The 20377-nt window shown below is 44.9% G+C and overlaps 3 protein-coding genes across 8 annotated transcripts in view; 2 read left to right on the forward strand and 1 right to left on the reverse strand.

Moving 5' to 3' along the window:
- Nucleotides 1-13133, forward strand: part of LOC143366496 (salivary C-type lectin 2-like) — a 120467-nt gene extending 107334 nt beyond the window's left edge. The window contains exons 2-4 of the mRNA XM_076807610.1: nucleotides 11014-11170; nucleotides 11967-12185; nucleotides 12841-13133. Of these exons, the coding sequence (XP_076663725.1) occupies nucleotides 11020-11170; nucleotides 11967-12185; nucleotides 12841-13133 (663 nt within the window). The 5' untranslated portion in view covers nucleotides 11014-11019. The remainder of the gene's footprint in view (nucleotides 1-11013; nucleotides 11171-11966; nucleotides 12186-12840) is intronic.
- Nucleotides 2-7933, forward strand: LOC143378857 (heparan-alpha-glucosaminide N-acetyltransferase). 3 transcript variants are annotated; one of them, XM_076830885.1, is made up of 13 exons: nucleotides 2-857; nucleotides 1011-1139; nucleotides 1994-2128; nucleotides 2870-3003; nucleotides 3400-3515; nucleotides 3938-4100; nucleotides 4367-4571; nucleotides 5196-5363; nucleotides 5429-5550; nucleotides 5618-5778; nucleotides 6404-6578; nucleotides 6773-6885; nucleotides 6990-7933. In XM_076830885.1, exons 3-13 carry the CDS (start codon nucleotides 2000-2002, stop codon nucleotides 7169-7171), a joined length of 1668 nt encoding a protein of 555 aa, XP_076687000.1. In that variant the 5' UTR covers nucleotides 2-857; nucleotides 1011-1139; nucleotides 1994-1999; the 3' UTR covers nucleotides 7172-7933. The 3 variants fall into 3 exon arrangements, with proteins under 3 accessions (XP_076687000.1, XP_076686999.1, XP_076687001.1); XM_076830884.1 differs by having other exon boundaries at nucleotides 2-1139; XM_076830886.1 differs by lacking the exon at nucleotides 1011-1139.
- An 874-nt stretch (nucleotides 13134-14007) lies between the features above and the next one.
- LOC143378456 (uncharacterized) overlaps nucleotides 14008-20377 on the reverse strand; it is a 29955-nt gene continuing 23585 nt past the window's right edge. For all 4 annotated transcript variants that reach the window (XM_076830175.1, XM_076830173.1, XM_076830172.1 and 1 more), the window contains 3 exons: nucleotides 17435-20216; nucleotides 15809-15979; nucleotides 14008-14625 (listed from right to left, as the gene is read on the reverse strand). In XM_076830175.1, coding sequence (XP_076686290.1) covers nucleotides 17581-20216 — 2636 coding nt within the window. In that variant the 3' untranslated portion in view covers nucleotides 14008-14625; nucleotides 15809-15979; nucleotides 17435-17580. The remainder of the gene's footprint in view (nucleotides 14626-15808; nucleotides 15980-17434; nucleotides 20217-20377) is intronic.

Genomic DNA, 20377 nt, shown 5'->3' on the forward strand with positions numbered 1-20377 from the left:
ATGTTTGATCGGGAGCGTTCCTACCTGATCGCGCGAATTGCCGAAATAACTCAGTGACGATTATGGTATGGCGGTGGGAAGTAAGCTAGCGTTACAAGTTAAGCTCGGCGAGGTCTACCTAGACATTCCATTCCAATAGTATCTATTTTAAAGGATCGAGATCTACTTGTCCATCCGCTGTCTTGCGATTGTCTGTAACCACTTGTCGCATCTCTCAGAAGCCAATCCCCCCCTTTACAATTAAGTAACCGTTTATCTGGACAGTGGTCAGCTCTGTCTCAAGGTCCCCGAGAGGAAAGCTGTCCCAGGCTGCCAGGTGAAATGTCAGTCGATGCACCCACGTGATTTCACCGCGATTTACGTAGCAGCGCGTTCCAGCACTTCGCGGAACTGCCTGTGCCACATCGCTTATAGCCGCGAGCAGCCGATCGAACCACGTCGAATAACGTTTAACCATCCGCGCTGCCATTTCATTAGCGTCCGCTTCGTATCGCTGACTTTTAACACGGTCCGCGCCTCGGTGGAAATTCACATGTTCGGTCTGTAGACAGTGAGGAGGAAAGTGGATCGCCGTAATCAGTTACAGAAAAATAGTAGTCCTGTTACAGTCTTCGTAATTTCAGTTTCTTCTCCCTCTAGTTTCGAGTTCGGCACTGAATTAATTGGGAAATACGAGTTTCCTTTGAATGAACGTGTTAAAGAGGAAACACTAATAATTAATTGTCAAAATTTCCTCGATTACCTTGGCGATAAACATAACACGAACAATTTCCACGAGCATAGATATTATATAATCGGGGGGAGTGTCTAACGTGGCTGGAAAAATACATCGTTAATCGCTTCGCAGGTGACATCAGGTAGGATTCTGTTCCTTCTAATATACGTTCTTTGTCGTCCTCTATCTCCTTCGAACATAGCGCCTGTTCTTTCATCGTCTCTTGGTTTCCTCGAGCCTTCCAATGCCATTGCTGTACCTCGTACAAATAGTAATAAATTGCGTTGTTCCACAGCGACTGCACGCGGCCTCACTGACCTACGCCACGCGCGCAGCTGGCCGCCGAATTGCCGTTCTCCAGGCGTCCCTCGCCGGAATCTTCAAACCTTGAAAACTTAAAAACAAAGCCTCTACCTCATTTTCGGTACTCTTCAATTTCATCTTATATTCTTTTCGCGAAGAATTTTCCCGTCTCACTTTCTACTATTTCTACCAAACGCTCCGTGTATTTGTAAGCACTGCTCTTAGGTTTTTAACTTGTTACCAGGGGCGGACCCAAATTGTTGGGACTATCAAACCTTCAAAGGGTCCCATTGCTTAAAAAGCGTAGCCGGGGGATGTAAATATTTTTGTAACAAAACATGCAGGGAATACGTAAATATTTAAAATTGAAATTTATTCTGGACAAAAGTAAATAACATTTAATCATAACGAAAAATAATGATTTACAAATAAATAATATTATAAGACAGACATCGAAGAGATATTTTAAAATAAACTTCTACTGTGATTTATCATTATTTCGAAAAGGAAGTAGTAAACAAAATTTCGTTCAATAGTTTTTTTACATAAATCGAAGGCTTAGAAGACTTAGGGCTACGTTATTGCGTACTCTCTTCGTCCTCAGCTTCTGTTAAAACAGCGAAAACCTGTGGCCCGCTTTCCACACCATAATTTCGAATTTTTCTTATACTCTCTGCTTTATTTCTCCTGTAATGCGTTAGAATACAAAGCGTCTGCAATAGAGCAGCTATTATTGTTATATTAGAAGTCGGACTTTTCGTAAGATCTCGCGCGGGGGTCGGCGTAAGAAAGTCGCGTTCCACTTTCTCTGCTCGGCTGCCCTCCGCCAGATGTAAACATTTCACTGAAATTAAGGATGCGTGCTCGGCCAGACGCCGCGATTACTCGCGCGACTTTCGAACGATCCTGACGCGCCACGTTCTCCATCTTCCTGGAGGTTGGCTTTTGATCCTGGTTGCCTTTGCTCGTTAACAGATCGGCATGGAGGCAGAGGACAAGCTGGCGTGCGATCGCGGAGCCCTCAAGTTCGACGAGGCCTGCGTCCACTTGAGAACCGAGGATGAAGATTTGAACGCGTGGCTCTACTCCTTGTCGGCGGACTGCGCGTCGGTGAGTTGCGCGAAGATACAAGGCAGAGGCTTGGCCTGTTAACCGAGATAACTTTCTTTAAAAATTTTGAAAACTCCTCCGCTTTGTAGAAAGCAAGTTATTCATTTCTTTACAAGGGAGAGCCCTTTCGTGCGAAGATAAAATATTTTATAATCGGTAGCAAGGTCGAGACTAAATATAAAATACAAAATTACATTACAGTGGTTGATATTTGTTACTCTGTCGTAGAAAGAGAGAGTGCGATGTTAAAAAAAATTTAGTCCGCTGTTAGAGTTGATTCATCGACGAAATTTCAAAATTTCATCCGCGCAAAAGCTGCGAAATCAGTTAATTCCCATGCGATGATTTTTCAGTGGTCACTTTTGAGTAAACTGCAGGCGTTTTTGATCGCGAAATGACCCAGTGACGAGTTAACTGAGATTCGGCGTAGATTTAAATCGGACTTAATTTACAGCAGGGTTTAGTAGATGGTAATCTAATCTTGGTCCACTTTTTGCTTCACTATTGGCATAATTCTGCTCGAATCTTGACCTAATTCTGACCTAACGACGATAAAATCTTGAGCTAACCGAGACCCAACTGGAATCCAATTGTACAGCACAATTGTAGAACAGTTCGAAACTCAAATTCGATTTGAATCTTCTACTGCAGTTAAAGGAACCGCGCGATTTCCACAGAAATCTAGCCGTAGGTATCAAAGTTGAAGATGTTGATAAAAAGGTCATGATTCGTTTGTCACAGTGTCCTTACACCCGGATCAAACAGATATCAGCATTTTCTAGGACCAAAGTGATAATCGACACAGCAAGGCCAATGTCGTTTAGAGTGATAGATGCTGAGGACCCCAACGAGCACGTTTCCGTCCAAAATACGAGGTGCGCGCTTTAATTAAGCAGAATTTAAAATCTTCCAACTATCAAGGGAACACTAAAAAATTTGCAGTTTAAATGAAAAAGTATTTCTCGCTATAAATGTTAAACAGTTTCATTATACAGTTTTATAGAGCATAAAAACCATTCAATTTTCATTGTAACAATATTTATATATACTATAATCTTCAAGGTACTTATGCAGGAAAATATTCACCTTAAAGAACCAAAAAGCCTCTTTTATTGAGGTATTTTACAAACTTGTAAAGCTGCAAAGAAATTGGAATCTTTGGGTTACCAAAGTTAAGAAAGTTAACCCTGTGCAACTAACTCCCGCGCGATTTCCATTTCTCTCGTCGATATTATTGAAGCTTGGGTCATTTGCGTGATTTCGTGTTCCAGCAATGTGATCTGCGAGTTGTCGCCAAACCTGGGACAGTATGGCGTGTACGAGTTGACGGTGGCGAGCAGTGATTGCGATATAAAGGTCGTGGACAAGCCAACTTACCCTTACACAGGTAAGACACCGTTTCAAGTGGAGACTTTATTTTCTACTCAAATCGAAGTGCCTGGAAATTACGGTCGATCGTTGATAACTCAGTATTGATTCGACCATATCGCTGTATAATCACCCAGAGTTCCACAAACAGACGTGTTTTCGAATCAAGATGTAAAAATGTATCGATAAGGGATATCTGTCCGTGCTAACAGTGCGAAGTCAATAGTTAACAGGGATTTCGAATCCAGAGCGTAAAAGGCATTACTGTTATTAATAATTTTTTTTTTTTTTTAATATAATGTGGTCCCCTTATGTCTGTTCATTTATGGACGAACGTGTAGCCGATGATCTGTAGCAGTCCTAGACTAATGATCGTGAAATGGGAAGCTATTCGTTTTAAAAATGTAAAGTTATTATACAACCAAAGCATGTGTTTTTCAGAACTCTTCGTTATTTTTGGCGTGCTGCTGTTGGTCCTTTTCGGCCTGTCTGGTGTGAAATCGTTATGGAAGATGTGCAAAAAAAGATACGCGAAGCGCCAGGTGAACGAGGGGACGAAGCAACCCTTGAAACGTCGAGTGAAAGCTATCGATACGGTTCGAGGGTGAGTCACCAGGTGGAAAAGTGGGTAGCCAATTTGCGAGGCTAATTCTGTGGGGCTAGCGGTGAACTAGTTTCGAGGTCTGGTCAGCGATCTAGTATCGAGGGTATATAATTCTTTCGAATGGAACCATCTTATTTTTAAACTTCTTTCGACCACTACTATAGCACCCCTTCAGAGTTAAAGCTGCTACACCTACATAGAAATATCAATTTTTAAACATTCTTCTGTTACCTACAGTATTTACACAGATTTATCTGATGTCACAGGGCAAGCACCCTGTTCATGATATTCGTCAACGATGGGTCAGGTGGTTACAAGGTCCTAGGCCACGCGACTTGGAACGGTTTGCTGCTTGGGGACCTGGTGTTCCCTTGCTTCATCTGGGTCATGGGGGTGTGCATCCCTATATCCCTGTCCAGTCAGATGAAACGCATGATACCGAGGACCACCATACTGTACGGGATCATTAGGGTAATCAGGAATTTCAGCTGCAAACTCCGTAAGGTGGTAGAGAATGAAATTCTGAATAAGTTTCCCTCGTGAAATTTTCCCATAGGATGTCTTATAACAAAGTTACAGCCGTTTGAAGTTTTCAAAGTCGCCATTGGTGTAAGTAGATTGCATACCTACAGGGACAGGTCGCTAACACTTTTCAAACGCTTATATCTTTGTTATCCGACGCACTAGAGAAATTTTTTTTACAGAAAAGTTGCGTAGAATTCGATCCTCTATAAGCTCGCAAAGTTTGAACGGTTTCCGTGTACTTATGGGATTTTGTGCAGCGTAAAATTTTCATGAATTCGATATTTCAGAACGTGTGATACGATCTCCAACTTAATGATTAGTTAGTCTATTTTATACCTCGTCTGTGCTATTACCAGCAGCCCCCTCTTATCGTTAGCACATAATTGAGGAACACCTAGAACCATGAACAAATGAATACCTAAAACATTTCGACTTCCCATCTTACCTCTTTCATCGATACATATATACTGCTCAGCCATCATTCGCTGAAGTTTCGTGGAGGAACCTAAACAAGTACCCCATAAAGAGATCTGTCCCCCTCGCAATCATTTAATTCTGCATTTCCAACAGAGGAGCCTCCTGCTGTTTCTACTCGGGATATCCCTGAACTCCGCGTTCCGTGGTGCTCGGCTAGAAAGCATCCGCGTGTTCGGCGTTCTCCAGCGTTTCGGCCTAACGTACTTCGTCGTTTCCGTGACGTACCTCTGCCTGATGTCTAAGAGGCCAACGAGGGTTCAGGTAAACGTTCGCGGGCCCATATCGAATGATTAACGTCAGATTTTAAAGGAACTTTCGGCCTCCAGTATCCGATGTTGCGCCACGTGCAAGACTTCCTGCTGCTGTTACCCCAGTGGTGCGTGATGTTCGTCATTCTGGCTGCCCATTGCGCCCTCACCTTCTGCCTGCGCGTCCCCGGATGCCCCACGTATGTACGTGTAATTCGATGCAAGGCCTACCTTTCCGCGCCAAGTGATCGAACGAAATCTCCCTAGCGGTTACCTTGGACCTGGGGGCCTTCACGAAGACGGCAAGTACGTGGGCTGTGTGGGCGGCGCAGCTGGTTACATCGACAGAGTGGTACTCAAGGAGGCTCATCTGCTATACTTAAAGAACGTGTACAAGTCTGGGCCGTTCGATCCTGAGGGGATTCTGGGTACGCAGGGTTTAATAATGATGAAACTCGTGGTGTAAGAGGCTATGCGGTGATTCTTCACGGTAGAACGCTTCGAAATTGTAGAATGAAAATTCCTCATTTTCGAAAATGTCTGTCTCTCAGTGAGTCAAATAAAAGAAAAGTTTTTCGAATAAAAGTTGTTTGATATGCCCATACCAGGCCCCCTTTCACACCAATCAACTTTTAACAGAAATACTTTTCTCTTAATTCCATGGTTACGGAGATACTCAAGGTGGTAATTTTTATTAACCCACCCGGTATATTGCAGGGTGATTCTATGCGACAGATAAGACGAAAATGAAGAGTAACGAAATCGCGGTGGAGGCTTGCTGTCTTAGTTATTAATATTTAAAAGTACAGGCGAGGAACGCCTGAAGCACGGCAACTCAGCGGCACGTGTTGCGCAGGTCAGTGAGGTCGCGCGTAGCGAGCGCCCAAAAGCGAGCCATACCGCAATTTCGACTCGTTTTCTATCAAGATTCACCGCGTGCTCGCTTCTGCCAATAGTTCATCTCACTCTTTGCATAAAAATAACTGCTTTCATCGGTGCCACCTACGTCTGTCACAATCGAGATTCGAAATGGGTCGAGTTTCTTTTTTCAAGGTACTCTGACGTCAACGCTCCACGTGTTCCTCGGCCTGCACGCGGGTATAATCATGATGTCGTACAAGGACTGGAAGGAACGCGTGGTCAGGTGGCTCGCGTGGGCGGTCATCTTTGGTTGCATGGGATGCGCCCTCCACTTCACCAACGTGATCCCAGTGAACAAAAGCTTATGGTATATACTGTATACAGTGGTGGTCGAAGGAAAGATCGAAGCTCATATTGTTATCACTTGGTCTATTTTACACCCCGCCCCCCATGAGATACCAATTTTAAGATACAATTCTTCTGTCTATTTCTGTCACCATTTACAGTTCCATGGCAACTATCTGTTCGCTAATATTGCTCAACATTTTTGTTCCGTGACAGGTCTCTGTCGTTCGTGCTTGTAACGACGTCGTTCTGTCTCGCTTTTCTGACGGCGTGTTACTTGCTCGTGGACGTGGCCAAGGTGTGGAACGGTGGCCCCTTCCGAATATCTGGTACGCGCGACTTTCACGCGATTGCTCAACGCGAGTATAATATATTTTAAACTACACCGAGACAGATAGAGTATTCAGCCCTGTACTGGTTTGATTAATTGCAGGCATGAACGCTTTGCTGCTGTACGTCGGCCACTCGGTGTGCTACCGAATGTTCCCTTTCCACTGGCGCATCGGCGCCATGGAGAACCGCGCCGTGGTTTTGCTGGAGGCGATTTGGGGAGTCGCGTTGTGGACGATCATCGCGTACATCATGCACAGGAAGCGATCGTATATCACTCTCTGAGACTGTATCATAGATACCTGAGCAGTGAAACTCGAGTTACAGGGAGCTATTTGAATAATTGTCCAGTAATAAAATGACTGGTGGGTGAAGGAAGGTACCGGAGGACTTAAGGTGGCCTCTCATCTTCATGGTTCGTGTTAAATCTTGTGGTGGCTGGGGGAATCTTGCTTCCTGACTGTCTTGAAAACAAGCTTGCATGGAGGTTGTTCAAAGTCACTTGGGGGTCGCTCCAAAAGGATTTAAGGAGAGTCAAGTCTATTTGGGGATCACGTCATGGTGAATCAAGGTCACGTGAAGGTCGATCAAGGATACTCGAAGATAGCTTGAGATCTATTTCAGAGGAAGTCAAGGGTATTTCAAGGTCATTTCAGGGGAAGTCATTGAATCACATCGAGACTATTTCAAGAGCAACCCACGCCCCACCACATAGCTATTTCAGGGTTACTTCAAGATCTCTCCAAGGTCATTAAAGAAACTTGAAGATCACCACCGTATTGCTGTACCACTCGACTAGTCCCCTGAACCATCGAACTTACTGCAACCTCAATTCCATGCCACTTCAAAGTCATCTTCAGCTTTCCTCTTATCTCCCATACTTACAAAAGCCTCTCTATCTGCCACTCCTACGCACACATCCCGTACGAAAATAATTCGTATGCAGCGCCATCGGGCGGCTCTGTTATTAGTAGTTTTCTCTATCGGGCGGCGCTACTAATCAAATCATTTTGAAATACATTCAGTCATGTTTGTACCACCGGTGGTACGTGTCATCATAGACGAGGTATAGGCTCCTGAACCCCGAAATAGGTTTTCAGAAAGAAATCCGGCGTGAGTCGTTGACAAACCGAGCCAAAGCATAGCTTAGCGAAAGCTCGCCCTCTATGTTAAACTCTCACTTTAAACAAGTCACACGTATTCGACGTATAAGTTACTCTGCCACGGAAAAAACGACGAAAAAATCGGTTTTTAATTTTTTTAACTGCGGCGCACCGAATTGAAAAATCTGAAAAAATTTCAGGACAATAGTAACAATCATACGTACTTACAGTAAAAATATAATTATAATGCCAAGCCTGCTTCGATACACAATCGGCATTTTTCAGCATTTTTTGGCGTTTTTTATTTTTCACAGCTTGGTTTTTCAATTTAAAAATCTGAAAAAAATTCAGGACAATAGTAACAATCATACGTACTTACAGTAAAAATATAATTATAGTGCAAAGCCTGCTTCGATACACAATCGGCATTTTTCAGCATTTTTTGGCGTTTTTTATTTTTCACAGCTTGGTTTTTCAATTTAAAAATCTGAAACAATTCTCTAACATGTGCCCTGATGACAGAAATGCCTCTGATTTTTTTCAATATTTTTCATCCTCTAGTATAGGAGAAATTCGGCAAAAACCTGATTTCCTATTTTTGCCCTTTACTACCCTCCGGGTGGAGATACGAAGTTGAAAATTGCCACAAATGTTTCTTTTTTAATAAGCTTTCGAATGATTCATCGTGAGTCGAATTCGGTTCAAGGGCACATTTGACCATCTTAACCGGCTATACCCTTTAGTATACCTCTTTCCACTTCATGTTCTCCTGATATATTGGCCAAAATCTGGCGAAAATTTTGAGAACGCCCAAAAATTTGGCTATATACCAGGAGAACATGATGTCAAAAGATGTGGCACTAAGTAACGTCTTCGGAGAGAGAATCGAGGATGCCTTCGAAGCTGAAATTTAGTATACCTCTTTCCACTTCATGTTCTCCTGATATATTGGCCAAAATCTGGCGAAAATTTTCAGAATGCACAAAATTGGGCTTTGTAACAGGAGAACATGCCGTCGAAAGAGATGGCACAAAGTAACGTTTCCGGAGAGCAAATTAAAGAGCGAGAAGTGGCGTAGATGTTTCGAGACAGTGACTGTTTAACGAAGAGACGCAGAAGTTTTCAACGCCTCTTGAAAGGCCTGCGCCTCTTATTTGCAACTTTAAGGCGATGCCTTTGAAGCTGAAATAGCCACTAAACATTTGTTGTCATATAGCATATATTTAGGTTATATTTTCTGTCACTTCGAGGAGCCGACCACATAATAATCACGCGCATCCAGTCTGCGCATTTTCACTAGCCCAATTCAACATTCAATACAATTTTGTATATATAATGTTTGTTGATAACTGCTAAAAATGTCTAACCTAACAAATTTCATTTTCTGGGGACATTCCCTCATCTATTTTCCTTTTTCACTTAGAATTCCTTACTGCTAACGTAGAATATTGTAGCATAAGCACATTTCAAGTAATTAAAATGTACAATGAATTTTCTACGTTTACAGTACCAGCCGGCTTTCCGTTTAAATTTTTATAAGTATAACGGAACAGCTGAGAATTTCTTTCCTTATTCAGAATAGAATACAGAAATAGCAAACAACTCCCTCTCGCGTTCACCGGGTAATCGTCGATCTATCGGTATTACCATTTCTGTGCAGGAAAAAATGCTGTAATACCGACCTGCCGAATCGGCCAGGTCACGTGACGTGTCTACCCCCTTAAAGGTCGCCAGCCTCTTATGTATCATGGAAGAGGAATTAACCTCGTCCTTCGAAAATTCCTCCGCACTGGGTATGACGAGATAACTCGTCACGCAACAATTACTTTGAACTGGATATAACTAATTAACTCGCACGTGATAATCCTCGCTAATCTACTCGAACCTCTCGATAGCAAACTTCAGCAATTATATCAGTGGAAATCTGTAGATAACTATGCTATGTGCGCAATTTAAAAATTCACAATGGAAAGTATTACGAACTCGAGTAGGGGGATGTCGTCTGTCCTGTCTCGCTAAGCTGCTCGGCATACAGCAAGAGGAAACAGGGATTAGAACCGGCGTAAAAATAAGAGAAAGATGAGAAGAAGAACCCCCGTTCCTCTTATCCTCCCCGATAAGTGGGTACTATAAAAAAGCTCGAACCGATGCACGGTCAGTAGAATATCTCGACCCCACTGACGCCAGTCTGCTCGCCTTCAAGTTACCCTGCACCAGCGTTGCTACCTTCCCAACCAATTACCCAACAGTGGGAGGACCAAGGACCTCGTTCCTGCTGAAACTAGAGGGATTTTCGAACTGTGTTTTGAAAAATTACGGTCAGTATACTGGTATGCACAAAGTGTTTGAGGAAAGGGGCTGAGGTCGTGCAGTGTACATAGCACTTGGTTAGAATGATCAGCACTTGTTGGCGGTCCATCAAAGCGCGCATTCGGGTCCGAACAATACCATGAAATGGACGCCGCAAATTTGACTCAACCACAAACGCGCGCCGAATGCGCGGCGAACGCGGTTTATGCAACTTACTATGCGTTGTGAGCGCGCAACCGTGTGCACCTTGTACTTGCCATCCTATAGCTGCATAAGCCGGCGGTGCATTATACAATTCATATACATGGTTGAATTCGTAAAAAAGCACCATACATTTTTAGTTATTATGAAAATCTAAAAATTGCTAAAAATAACGTGAGGTAAAATTTTATTTTTAAGAAAAAAAACTTTTTCATAAATTTTTTTGACGGGAGTTTGTGGCGCTTATTGCACCATTAAACTTTTGTTTCAAACATTTTTCTCTATCTGTTGTACTTTGGGAGTTATACGCGAAAAGGTGAAAGTGCCAATTTGATTTTGAGGTTAGTTTTCACCCCCTTAAAGGGCGACAGAGCCCAAATGAAACACACCGTTGTTCTTGTCTTGAGTGACTCTATAAACCGGGTTCGCGGTGTTCCCTTGTTAGCACTGAAAGTACCAGTTAATACCAATCTGCCTTCGTATTAATTTCTCTGACATTACTTCTGTCTGTAGGTTACCATGGACAAACTGTTGCTGACGCTGACTCTTGTCGCTTTTTCAAGCGGAGTGCTTTGCAGCGTAGTACCAAATCTGCCCGACACCGCCAACTTGAGCTTGGACCGGATGGAAATAATGAACAACAATGACAATGAGATTAGCAACGTTACAGGTACGCGCTATTATTATTTTCACCGCGTTAGTTAGAAGATAATCGAAGTTCTACTGTACTGAGAGCGTACAATAACATTCATAGTTTAAACGATTTCAATTTATCTTTAAAGCACTTCAGCACTCTCAATTTTAAAAATCCATTAAAAAGAGATTGTGCGCCCCTAACAAAAAAATTTTGCTTAAAAGTTATTATCAGGCTAGTGATAAAATGAATAGGGTCTTATCGTGTTCAGTCAGAACAATCACTTATCATAATATCATATCGAGTAATTGCCCCCTTCCTTTATCAGCGATTACAGTAAATCCTCGTTATAGCCGCGTTTTTACCATGCGGCAGTACGCCCGGTGGCTATCCCCACCATTTCGAGAGCGAGGGCATCCGAGAACGAGCGAGAGGAAACGAAAGAGTCGAGGGCAACTTCGCGCCAACTATTTCCTTCCCTCTCGCTCGCTCTTGGACTTTCTCACTCCCGGCATTGGCCGCACGGAATAGTGTCCGCATCGCGTTGTACGCTCGCCGCCAGCCCCGTTCGTCAGGATTGATACAAGTCTTTACTGTACCCGTACTCAGTGACGCCTCTTTCCTAAACAAACCGAAATTATTTCTACACCACTCCTCCTTTTTTCTCGAATCCTGGCACAGGCGACTATTAGACGCTATAAGTCTACACCAGTTTTTTTTGCAACGGGGTTGTTCAATTAACGCACTGTCAGCGCAAAGAGCACGGACGCTTGGAATATAGGGGTTGTGGTGGAGATGGGCACAGTTCACGAAGTGGTACTCACTCTTCCAGATTCCGAGTTGTTGACAATTGAAGAGGATGACGATGTTGATTATCAATCTAGCCGCGACGTGAACGGCCAGCCCTTGGACATGCTCAATGTGATGAAGGGGTGCGTGGATAGCGTGTCGAGGGATGACTACGCGGTCGTTCCGAGCATGGGGGCCTACAAGCTGCACAAGCGCAGCAGGAAGTGGAACGATGCACGGAAATCCTGCCTGGCCGAAGGAGGTGATGGAAATTATTTGTATACGTGGGCTTCGAGGTCTTTTAGGTGGATAAGCACCAGAAAATGGGGGAAGGGGTTGACCCTGGAACTATATTTCGAAGGTGATGTGGAGGGTTTGCAATTTGATGTGTGATCATTGATCTATGAGGAAATTATTTGATATCGTGATATTTTGGCTCGTGCAATAAGTAATTTCTATATTAATTATTTGGTGCCTGAAATCTAACAAGGGGATGACACCGTGTGGTAGACACCGATTTTTATGAGCCTTGGCACGACGGATCTATGTCGAAAATAAGTAAATAGGTGCCCGAGCGTTTCAGCCAATAGGCCTTAATAAGAGAGATATTTACATGGAGATTATTAAAAATTTCATAGTGGCCGTGGGGTGTTAGTGGGTAAAAGTCCCACCATCGTCAACCTCCAGATCACCCAATTTCTTCTTCAGACTTAGCCCAGACTTAAACTTCCCCAGAGCACTCGAATTCCTCTTGTTCTGAATACTTAATCATCTTCTGAGCTCAAAATATCTCCTTCCATTAATTTCCCATCGTTCAAATTTCCTCTCAGCATCCCCCCCTCCCCCGAAGGATGTGACTTGAGGTATCAGACGTTCATGCTGCAGGGTTTATTAGAGGATTCCCCATTGTTGATTAGGTGTATTGGCCATCATAAACTCGGATGCGGAGGAGAGGATGCTGCTGAATTGGATGAAGAACGAGGATGTCCAGGATGTTTGGGTAGGTGCTCACGATCTGTTCCAGCAGGGCGAATGGGTGACTTTGACAGGCGAATCGTTGGAAGCGGCTGGCTACGATAACTGGTTACTGGGCGAGCCTAACAATTCGGGCGGCAACGAACACTGCGCGCACCTCAAAGATAAGAGAGGAATGAACGACATAGCGTGCTCCAATGCCTTTTATTACTTCTGTAAGATTTACCTATGCTGAACTAACCTCTTACATGGAACTTGCCCAGGATGAATACCTGAAGCTTCAAGGAGATTGTGTGTGAAACCTCGACATTGTTAGATGATTGCAATGAAATATATCGCTGCTGCAACTTATCTGGGATTTTTTTTTCAGTGACAATCGATGTTCTGTGTGTATTAGGCCGGGTACAGACTTGCGGCACGAACGCTAACGAGGCAAGCCGGGGCAGAGTGAGCATGCAAGTGTTGCACGTCTGTGTCCTTTTTTTCAATATGAAATTATACAAATCATTTTTTCATGTGATTTCCTTCATTATGGTCCGAATTACGTCGTTCTTGGTGTTATTTTCATCGGAGAAACATAAGGAATCGATTGGTGTCATTTTCGCAAAGATCTGATGAGAAATGCGGAACTGGATATTTTTCACTTCTTAATGGCTATTCCTCCCCCCGGTGGTCGAAGCTTTCGACCCGAAGGCCATGACGCCGAGTGAGGCATCAATTATGGAAAGGTACTCTGTGACGTCTCGGATGTCTCGAGTATCTTGGGTAGCACCTAGCCGGGAAATTCTTCTCTTCCCGGGTATCTCACGGGTACCCGATCTCCCGGGAATCGACAGCTCTAATTCCTACCACGCGCAGCGTTACAATCTGTTTCGAGACTTCACCGGTAACGTTACATGTGACCCTACAATGGTAATGGGGTCCTAGGACTCCGCAAACCGGTGACAGAGAAATGCATTGGGTGATAGGTCTATCCTATATCTAGTCTGTGGTGCCGTCGTGAAGATCTTCGCTCACGTCTATTACAAGCAATAAACTTCTCCAAGATTCTAAATCTCGCACTCCCCCGCCCCAGTGGAACGCTCGCCGACAGTGAAAGGCTCAAGGCGAACTTTACAAATAATTTATTTTACACAACTTACATAAATAGCACAATGACAGATCGAGGTAACGACAGTATCGATATACAAGTACAGATTCGACCGGTTACGTCGCGTCGATCGTTTCTTCTTTTCTCTCTCTAACGAAACCAATGGGGAAAAAGAAAAAATGGCACAACGAGGGTGGGTCGAGCGACCGACTATCCGCGTTAATCGAGCGCGTGTCTCCGCCGTGGAGGTTCAGGGCCTCGTTCGTTGCGCGCCCGTCGACGAGAGTCGCACGACTATAGCGACCCGCTTCGCAATTCCCGAGAACTTGTTCGTCCCTTGACAGACGTGCGCGCACAGTGGTGGTTAAAAAAAGGAGGACAATCAGGGGAACATATTTGTAAAGGATGGGAGCAACGAATACAGTGGATGAGGGAGTGATTCTTTAAGGGGAGGGGGAATCGTCGATAAGGTAGAGCGCGCACACCGACGGTCGTCGCGCGACCAATCGCCGCGGATCGTCGTCGTAAACGAAATAGAAAATAAAAAAAAGAAGAAGAAAAAGTGAAAACACACTAGCAATGTCATGTTTCCTAAGGTGGTACCCCGTCCTTGCTCAGTAGTCAGTTGCGTCGGGACCTGGAAACACGAGAAGAGCGCTGTTTTTAAAAAGAAAAATCGCAGGATGGTGAAATTCTGGTGCTACGGGACACTGGCGAGCAAGTAAAGGCGATCTATTCGCTTTCAATGGAAGAATCGTTCTTCCCCTTCGCTTAGGAATAAACCCGCGCGCTTTCGAGTAATTTGCTCAATTTGAGTTTATTTTTAAAACGCGAATTTATATCGAGAATGGCTATTTGCGGATTGCAATATTGCGAAGTGTAGTTTCGTTGGTGGAATGAAGCTGACCGAGGCAGTGAATGACGTTAATGTGCGATTTATTCGAAGCGTGGATCACTTTGACGAGCAATTCTGGAGAGTTGATATTGATTGAGATCGATGATCGATTTTCGAGAAGCTTTGATCGTTAATGGTCTACGATTTTCATTAGTTCGATGGATCACAGTGATCACCTCGATCTGATGGACCGGTTTCTTCGTCCATACCGAATGATTACGTCAGCGTGCACGGTGCATGCGCGCATGCGTGCTCGCTGCTGGCGCATGCGCAGTGTGGCTCGAGAAATTGGGCCGGAACTGTGGCCGCTGATTAAGGGGCGTTTTCAGGAATTTATGAAGAGTAAACTACTGGCTGGAATGCTTTCAAAATTTACACACATGTTCACTGGCTTTTCAGCAATACGTACAAATTTTTTCTACGATCTCCGAAAATTTGAAATCGATAGTTTTATTAGTTTTTGAGATACTACTTCGTGCAAACGCGAGAAAGGAAGCTTCGAGATAAACAGTTTTAAAGTTTTTACAATGATTCTTGTGTACTGGCGAAATTTGGGTGTATTGCGCTAAAGTCAACGAACATTTATGTAACATTTGTGAATAATCCACTCAGTACTTTATTCTCTATACATTCCGAAAAAAATATTTGTATTTTGGGTCTTCGAAGGAAAAACGCCCCTCAAGGGAAGAGGGAGAAAACTGTTTACAGCTTTACCTTTCTGTGGCTACATTTCTTTAATAATTCATTATTTCCATATTTCGAAAGAGACAGCAGAAGTTCACAAATAGCTCACTGAATGGTGTAAAAGTCTTCTATAACGCTTTTCTCCATCTTGGGAAATTACATCGATACCTGTATGGCAAGTTGGATGGCTGCAGATGCAATTCAAACACAAAAGCATGCAGGGAACAGTTAACGGAGCTACCTTTTTATTCCCGATGTATTGAATCGTTGCTTATAACTGAATTAGTTGAAAACTTGAATTGCGGGAGAAAATGTGTACAGACCACTCCAAGATTCCTGTGAACGCTAAATTATCTGGCTTCATTCGTTATCAATCGATCGATATCTGCATCGACCGTGTCTCAGAGTCACACTTCCATTAACAAATAAAGAAAAATGTAGAAGCATTAATTCTAAGTATCTCCAACTTCAAAAAAACATTGACTGGGGGGGGGGGGCAAAAAAAAATAAAAAATGAAAAACGAATGCACAAATCAAGCATTAATCCGCTCCAAAGAATAAAACCGTGTCACACGTGTCGAGTCGACGTCGTTCCTTCAGTTCGACGTTAGTTAGTAACAAATCCCAACAAAAATAGAAAATAATAAAAATAACAAAGAAACAAAGAACAGAAATTTCGAGTCACGTAGGATCGACACCGTAATCGCGAGATGGATGCTTAAACGAAAACCAAAAGAAAGAAAAGATCACCCGTGGACCTGGACGTTGGTGGCCATTTTTGGCGAGCGCAAAAAAAAAACGAAAGTGGTGCTGATGTAAAGAAGAGTAAGAAGAAGAAGAAATAGAAGGAAACAAACTGAACAAAGTAATAAAAAAAAAATAATCCAGAAAAAAATAAAGAAAAGTGCAGAGTGATGTACAGGGTGTTTCAGAAAAAGGTTACAAACTTTTGGAGCTCATGATGCTTGCGGAAGCAAGCAGAAAAATCTTGATAAATATAGTTCTGTCCACTATCGGTACTATGATAGCAGAGGTGTGGTTTGTTAGGTAAACAAACACTGTTTACATTTGCATTTCTTTATAAAAAATAGTTTACGTTTGCGTTTAAATGGAAATGATTCGAAACACCTGCTGAGTATCCTGTTTATCTCGGTAAATATTGTTTGCAGGACAGGTATTTATTAGCTCTTTGCACTCCAATTAATACGAATCTCTTACTGAACATTGCATTTGAATGCAGAACTTTAAAATGGAGAAAAAGTATTATATAACGATTTCGAGAACAATAATTCATTTAATTCTATGAAACAAAAATTTCCCCTCTTTTACTAGGTATTTTTGATGCATAGAAGTAGCTTTAACCATCCCGCTGCGTCACTTAACCTAATACCCACAATATTATCCACAACTAATAAAAATTCAATTAAAAATGCCACATCTCTAACTTCCCATAAAAATTTCCCAAATTCTCCTCAACTTCCACTGCAACATGTAAAATGGTAAAAACAAACATACACCAATCACCAGTATCCCCTCACGAATCACGCAGCGAGTGAGATAACTCAATCCTTTACATGCTATAAAACAATTCGACTACAAGTCATACGCCATATGCGGGACTCCCCTAACCACGTCTTCCTACCACAGACTCCGCACGCCCCACGCGCGTTCCCCGCACCCACTAGACATACCCCGAACAAACCCCCATCAGTCAAACTTCCCGCTTGGAGTGCAAAGGGCCCAGACTTCTCCGCTTCCTTCCCATGCATGACGACCCCTCTAACATCCCCGTAACCCCTTCCTTGAAGCACCCTCGCACAGAATATACATACACATATACTATACATGATATGGGAACGATATGTACCGATAGAAAAAAAAACCACGTAGCCTGTAGCCCCCCGGGCAATAAACGTCAGCCCAGTCTTGCGAATCTAGAGAAAAGTTGCGCGAGGCTCGTCCGTGGACCGGTTGCTCGCGGCCAAACTCGCGGCCTCATTCTGCACCGGGCCATCAGCAGCGGTCGTTTCTCAAGGTCACATAAGCGGAGGGATTAGGAGATATCAAGGGGGAGTCGATTTTGCCGGCACCCAGCGCTACGGGCACGCTCTTCGTGCTCTTGATCCTCGGGCAGAGCACGTTCACCCTGTACGACCACAATGGCCGCCTGCTCTCGAGGACTTTGAAGGCCTGCGAGGGCAGCACGTCGTGGTCGTTGGACGTCGGCGACTTGCACGTCTTCCACGATTGGTAATAGGGGTCGTCCTTGCAGAAGGCTCTCTCTTGCCTGCTCAGAGGGTGTCCATGATCCCTCCCAGCATCCCCATCTTGGACGGGTGGCCTCGGGTTCGTAGTCACGTTGGGGCGCTCCGTGTCGTGGAGCCGCCGCCACGTTTGCTCGCAGAGGGGCGAGTAGTCGGGCGAGGTAAGCCCGCTGGAATAGTTGGAGCAGTAGTTGTCGTCGTAGTTGAAGCTGTTCTTCAGAGGCAGGCTGAGGTAGTCCCTCCTGGAGGGTGGGTCTGGGGTCTTCTCTATGTCCTCTGGTAGAACAGAATCGTCGTTGAGGAGCTTGAATAGCCTGGAGTGTGTCTGGGTCCTCTGGTACTTCCTGTTCCTCGTGGAGGTGCACTCCGAGTCTGTGTCCACTTCAGAGATCATCCGACTCATGTCGGACGTCACGCCACTGTCCTCGTCGTCAGTCTCGTCCTTCGAGTTCTGCACGCTCAGAAGGTGCCTTGGTTCCTTTGTTGGCTCCCTCTCGGGGTCCTCTTCCTTCCTGTTGCTCTTGGAGGAATCACTGTCCTCTGACTTCTCGCTTCGCGCCATTTTTGGGTTAGCACTGTGCAAACTTCCTGGATCCTTGCACTCGGACACCACCACTTCTGGCTTGAGAATGTTCTTGTTGTAATCTAGTGGTTCGATGCTGCTTTCTTTCATATTAGAAGCATGAACTGTGTTCTCGGCTGTCTGAATGGGGTTAACTTCTTCACCTAAAGATTCACCATTGAGGATAGTTTTAGTCGAGGTGTCTGAGCAATTCTGTTCCTTGTCTCTGCTTTCTTCCTTCCTCGCGGAAGTTTTCCTCTTCACGGTGAACTCTGTTTCAATAGTCTCCCCGCAGTTCATCCGGCTCAACCTCGTTGGGATCTTCCTCAGAGTGAAGTTCACGTGAGGCACCACTGCATCCTCGCACTTGTCCGCCTTCCTCTCAGCCACTTCCTCTTTCTCCGTCTCCTTCGAGTGGTTCCTGGGCCTGCGCGTATCCGCCTTCTCCCTCTTGACAGTGAAGTCCACGCTGGTGTCATTGTCCACCAAGAAATTTGCTGAAACCTCCTCAGTCCTCTCCAGGCTCCTCTGCTCCTGCGCTTTCACACCCCTAGTCTCCTCCTTGCTATACACTCTTTCCGGCTTCACAGTGCTGTCTCCAACGATCACAGTGGTCACGTCTTCGTTATTCTCAGACACGGAGAACTTGAACCTGAGTGGCAGGCTGACGCTGACAGTCGTGGTGTCCTGTTCATCGGGAGGATCGTCTGTAGCCTCGAAAGGAGTCATGTTCCAGCCACCTCTGGGCTCCTGTGGCCTAGGACTCTCAGCATCTGCGTGCTCCACGTCTTCATAAATAACGCTAAGTTTGTGAGGGAAGCTCCCACTACCCGCTTCCTCAATTTGCCCATCCACCTGCTCCTCCCTCTCAGAATCGCTATTATTCTTCTCCAACGTGTTCTCAGATTCATGCCCACTATTGAGGGCTTCCTTATGAGACCCAGTCCTCGCTCCACTCTTCCCGGTATCTTTATCGAACCTCCCATGAGGATTCAGCCCCAGAGAGTACGCCATGTAGGAATCAGAATCCTCGCTGTCCGACGTCGTGTCCTCTGAGACCCTGTCGCTCTTCGAGGTCTCTATGACAGACTCGTTGTCTGACTGGGATTCGGAGTCGGTGGAGTCGGTGGAGTCGCTAGTGTCGATGTAAGTGTAATTGGGCACAGCTACGTTCAAGCTGCCATTTGCACAAGGCTTCTTTTCTAGGTTATCAGGCTGGGAGTCGTTGCCCTCGGACGCAGCCATAACCTCTGGTATCTCCTCCTCATCGGTGATGTTCATTGCAGTGGTGCAATCGCTGTCTTTACTATGAGTACTCGGTGTTCTAGACACGCTGTTCCCTCTGTCACTATTCCCTCTCCATCGAGGGAGGCCATTTAAACCGTTCAACTCAGCAATGTCCTCCTGAGCTTTGCCCTCGTTACTTCTGTCCTCGGGAATACCCGCTGGCTCCATGTTGGGTACTATGGCGCTGCCTCCTTGCCCACTGCGAGTGCAGATGGCGCTGCGCGCAGGGGCCACGCAAGATGGCGCTTGTGCGCCGGTGCACGCGGTTTTGTCGGTGTTAAGGGGGTTTACGTCGAACTGGGGATAGCCCGGGTAATTCTGGTTGTAAATTGGGAAGTAGATGTAGGCTGTGTGGTCGGGATGGGGGTAGGAGCCGTTCGCGACGCCTGGATACGGAAGGGGGTAGTAGCCCCACCAACCGCCATCTGGTGACCAGAATGGCGGCGGGCAGGGGGGGAGGAAGACGCCCTGCTGATTGCCCGGCACGTTATTCTCTGTTTGGCAGGTGTAATCTGCTTGACGATTTTCTTGCGTGGCTACAACAAAACAGCACAATGCATTCAGACAATGTGTTCAACTGTTCCCATTGGGGAAGTGTGGTGTGGCTCTTCCCCTCTGCCCCCTTCGCAGGTCCGACCTGTTCGCTGTTTCGAATTTGGTGCGCGTTCGCGGAAGACGGAAGAACGTTGCGGTAGAC

Source organism: Andrena cerasifolii, chromosome 2 (genome assembly GCF_050908995.1).
Source record: "Andrena cerasifolii isolate SP2316 chromosome 2, iyAndCera1_principal, whole genome shotgun sequence".
Taxonomy (NCBI): domain Eukaryota; kingdom Metazoa; phylum Arthropoda; class Insecta; order Hymenoptera; family Andrenidae; genus Andrena; species Andrena cerasifolii.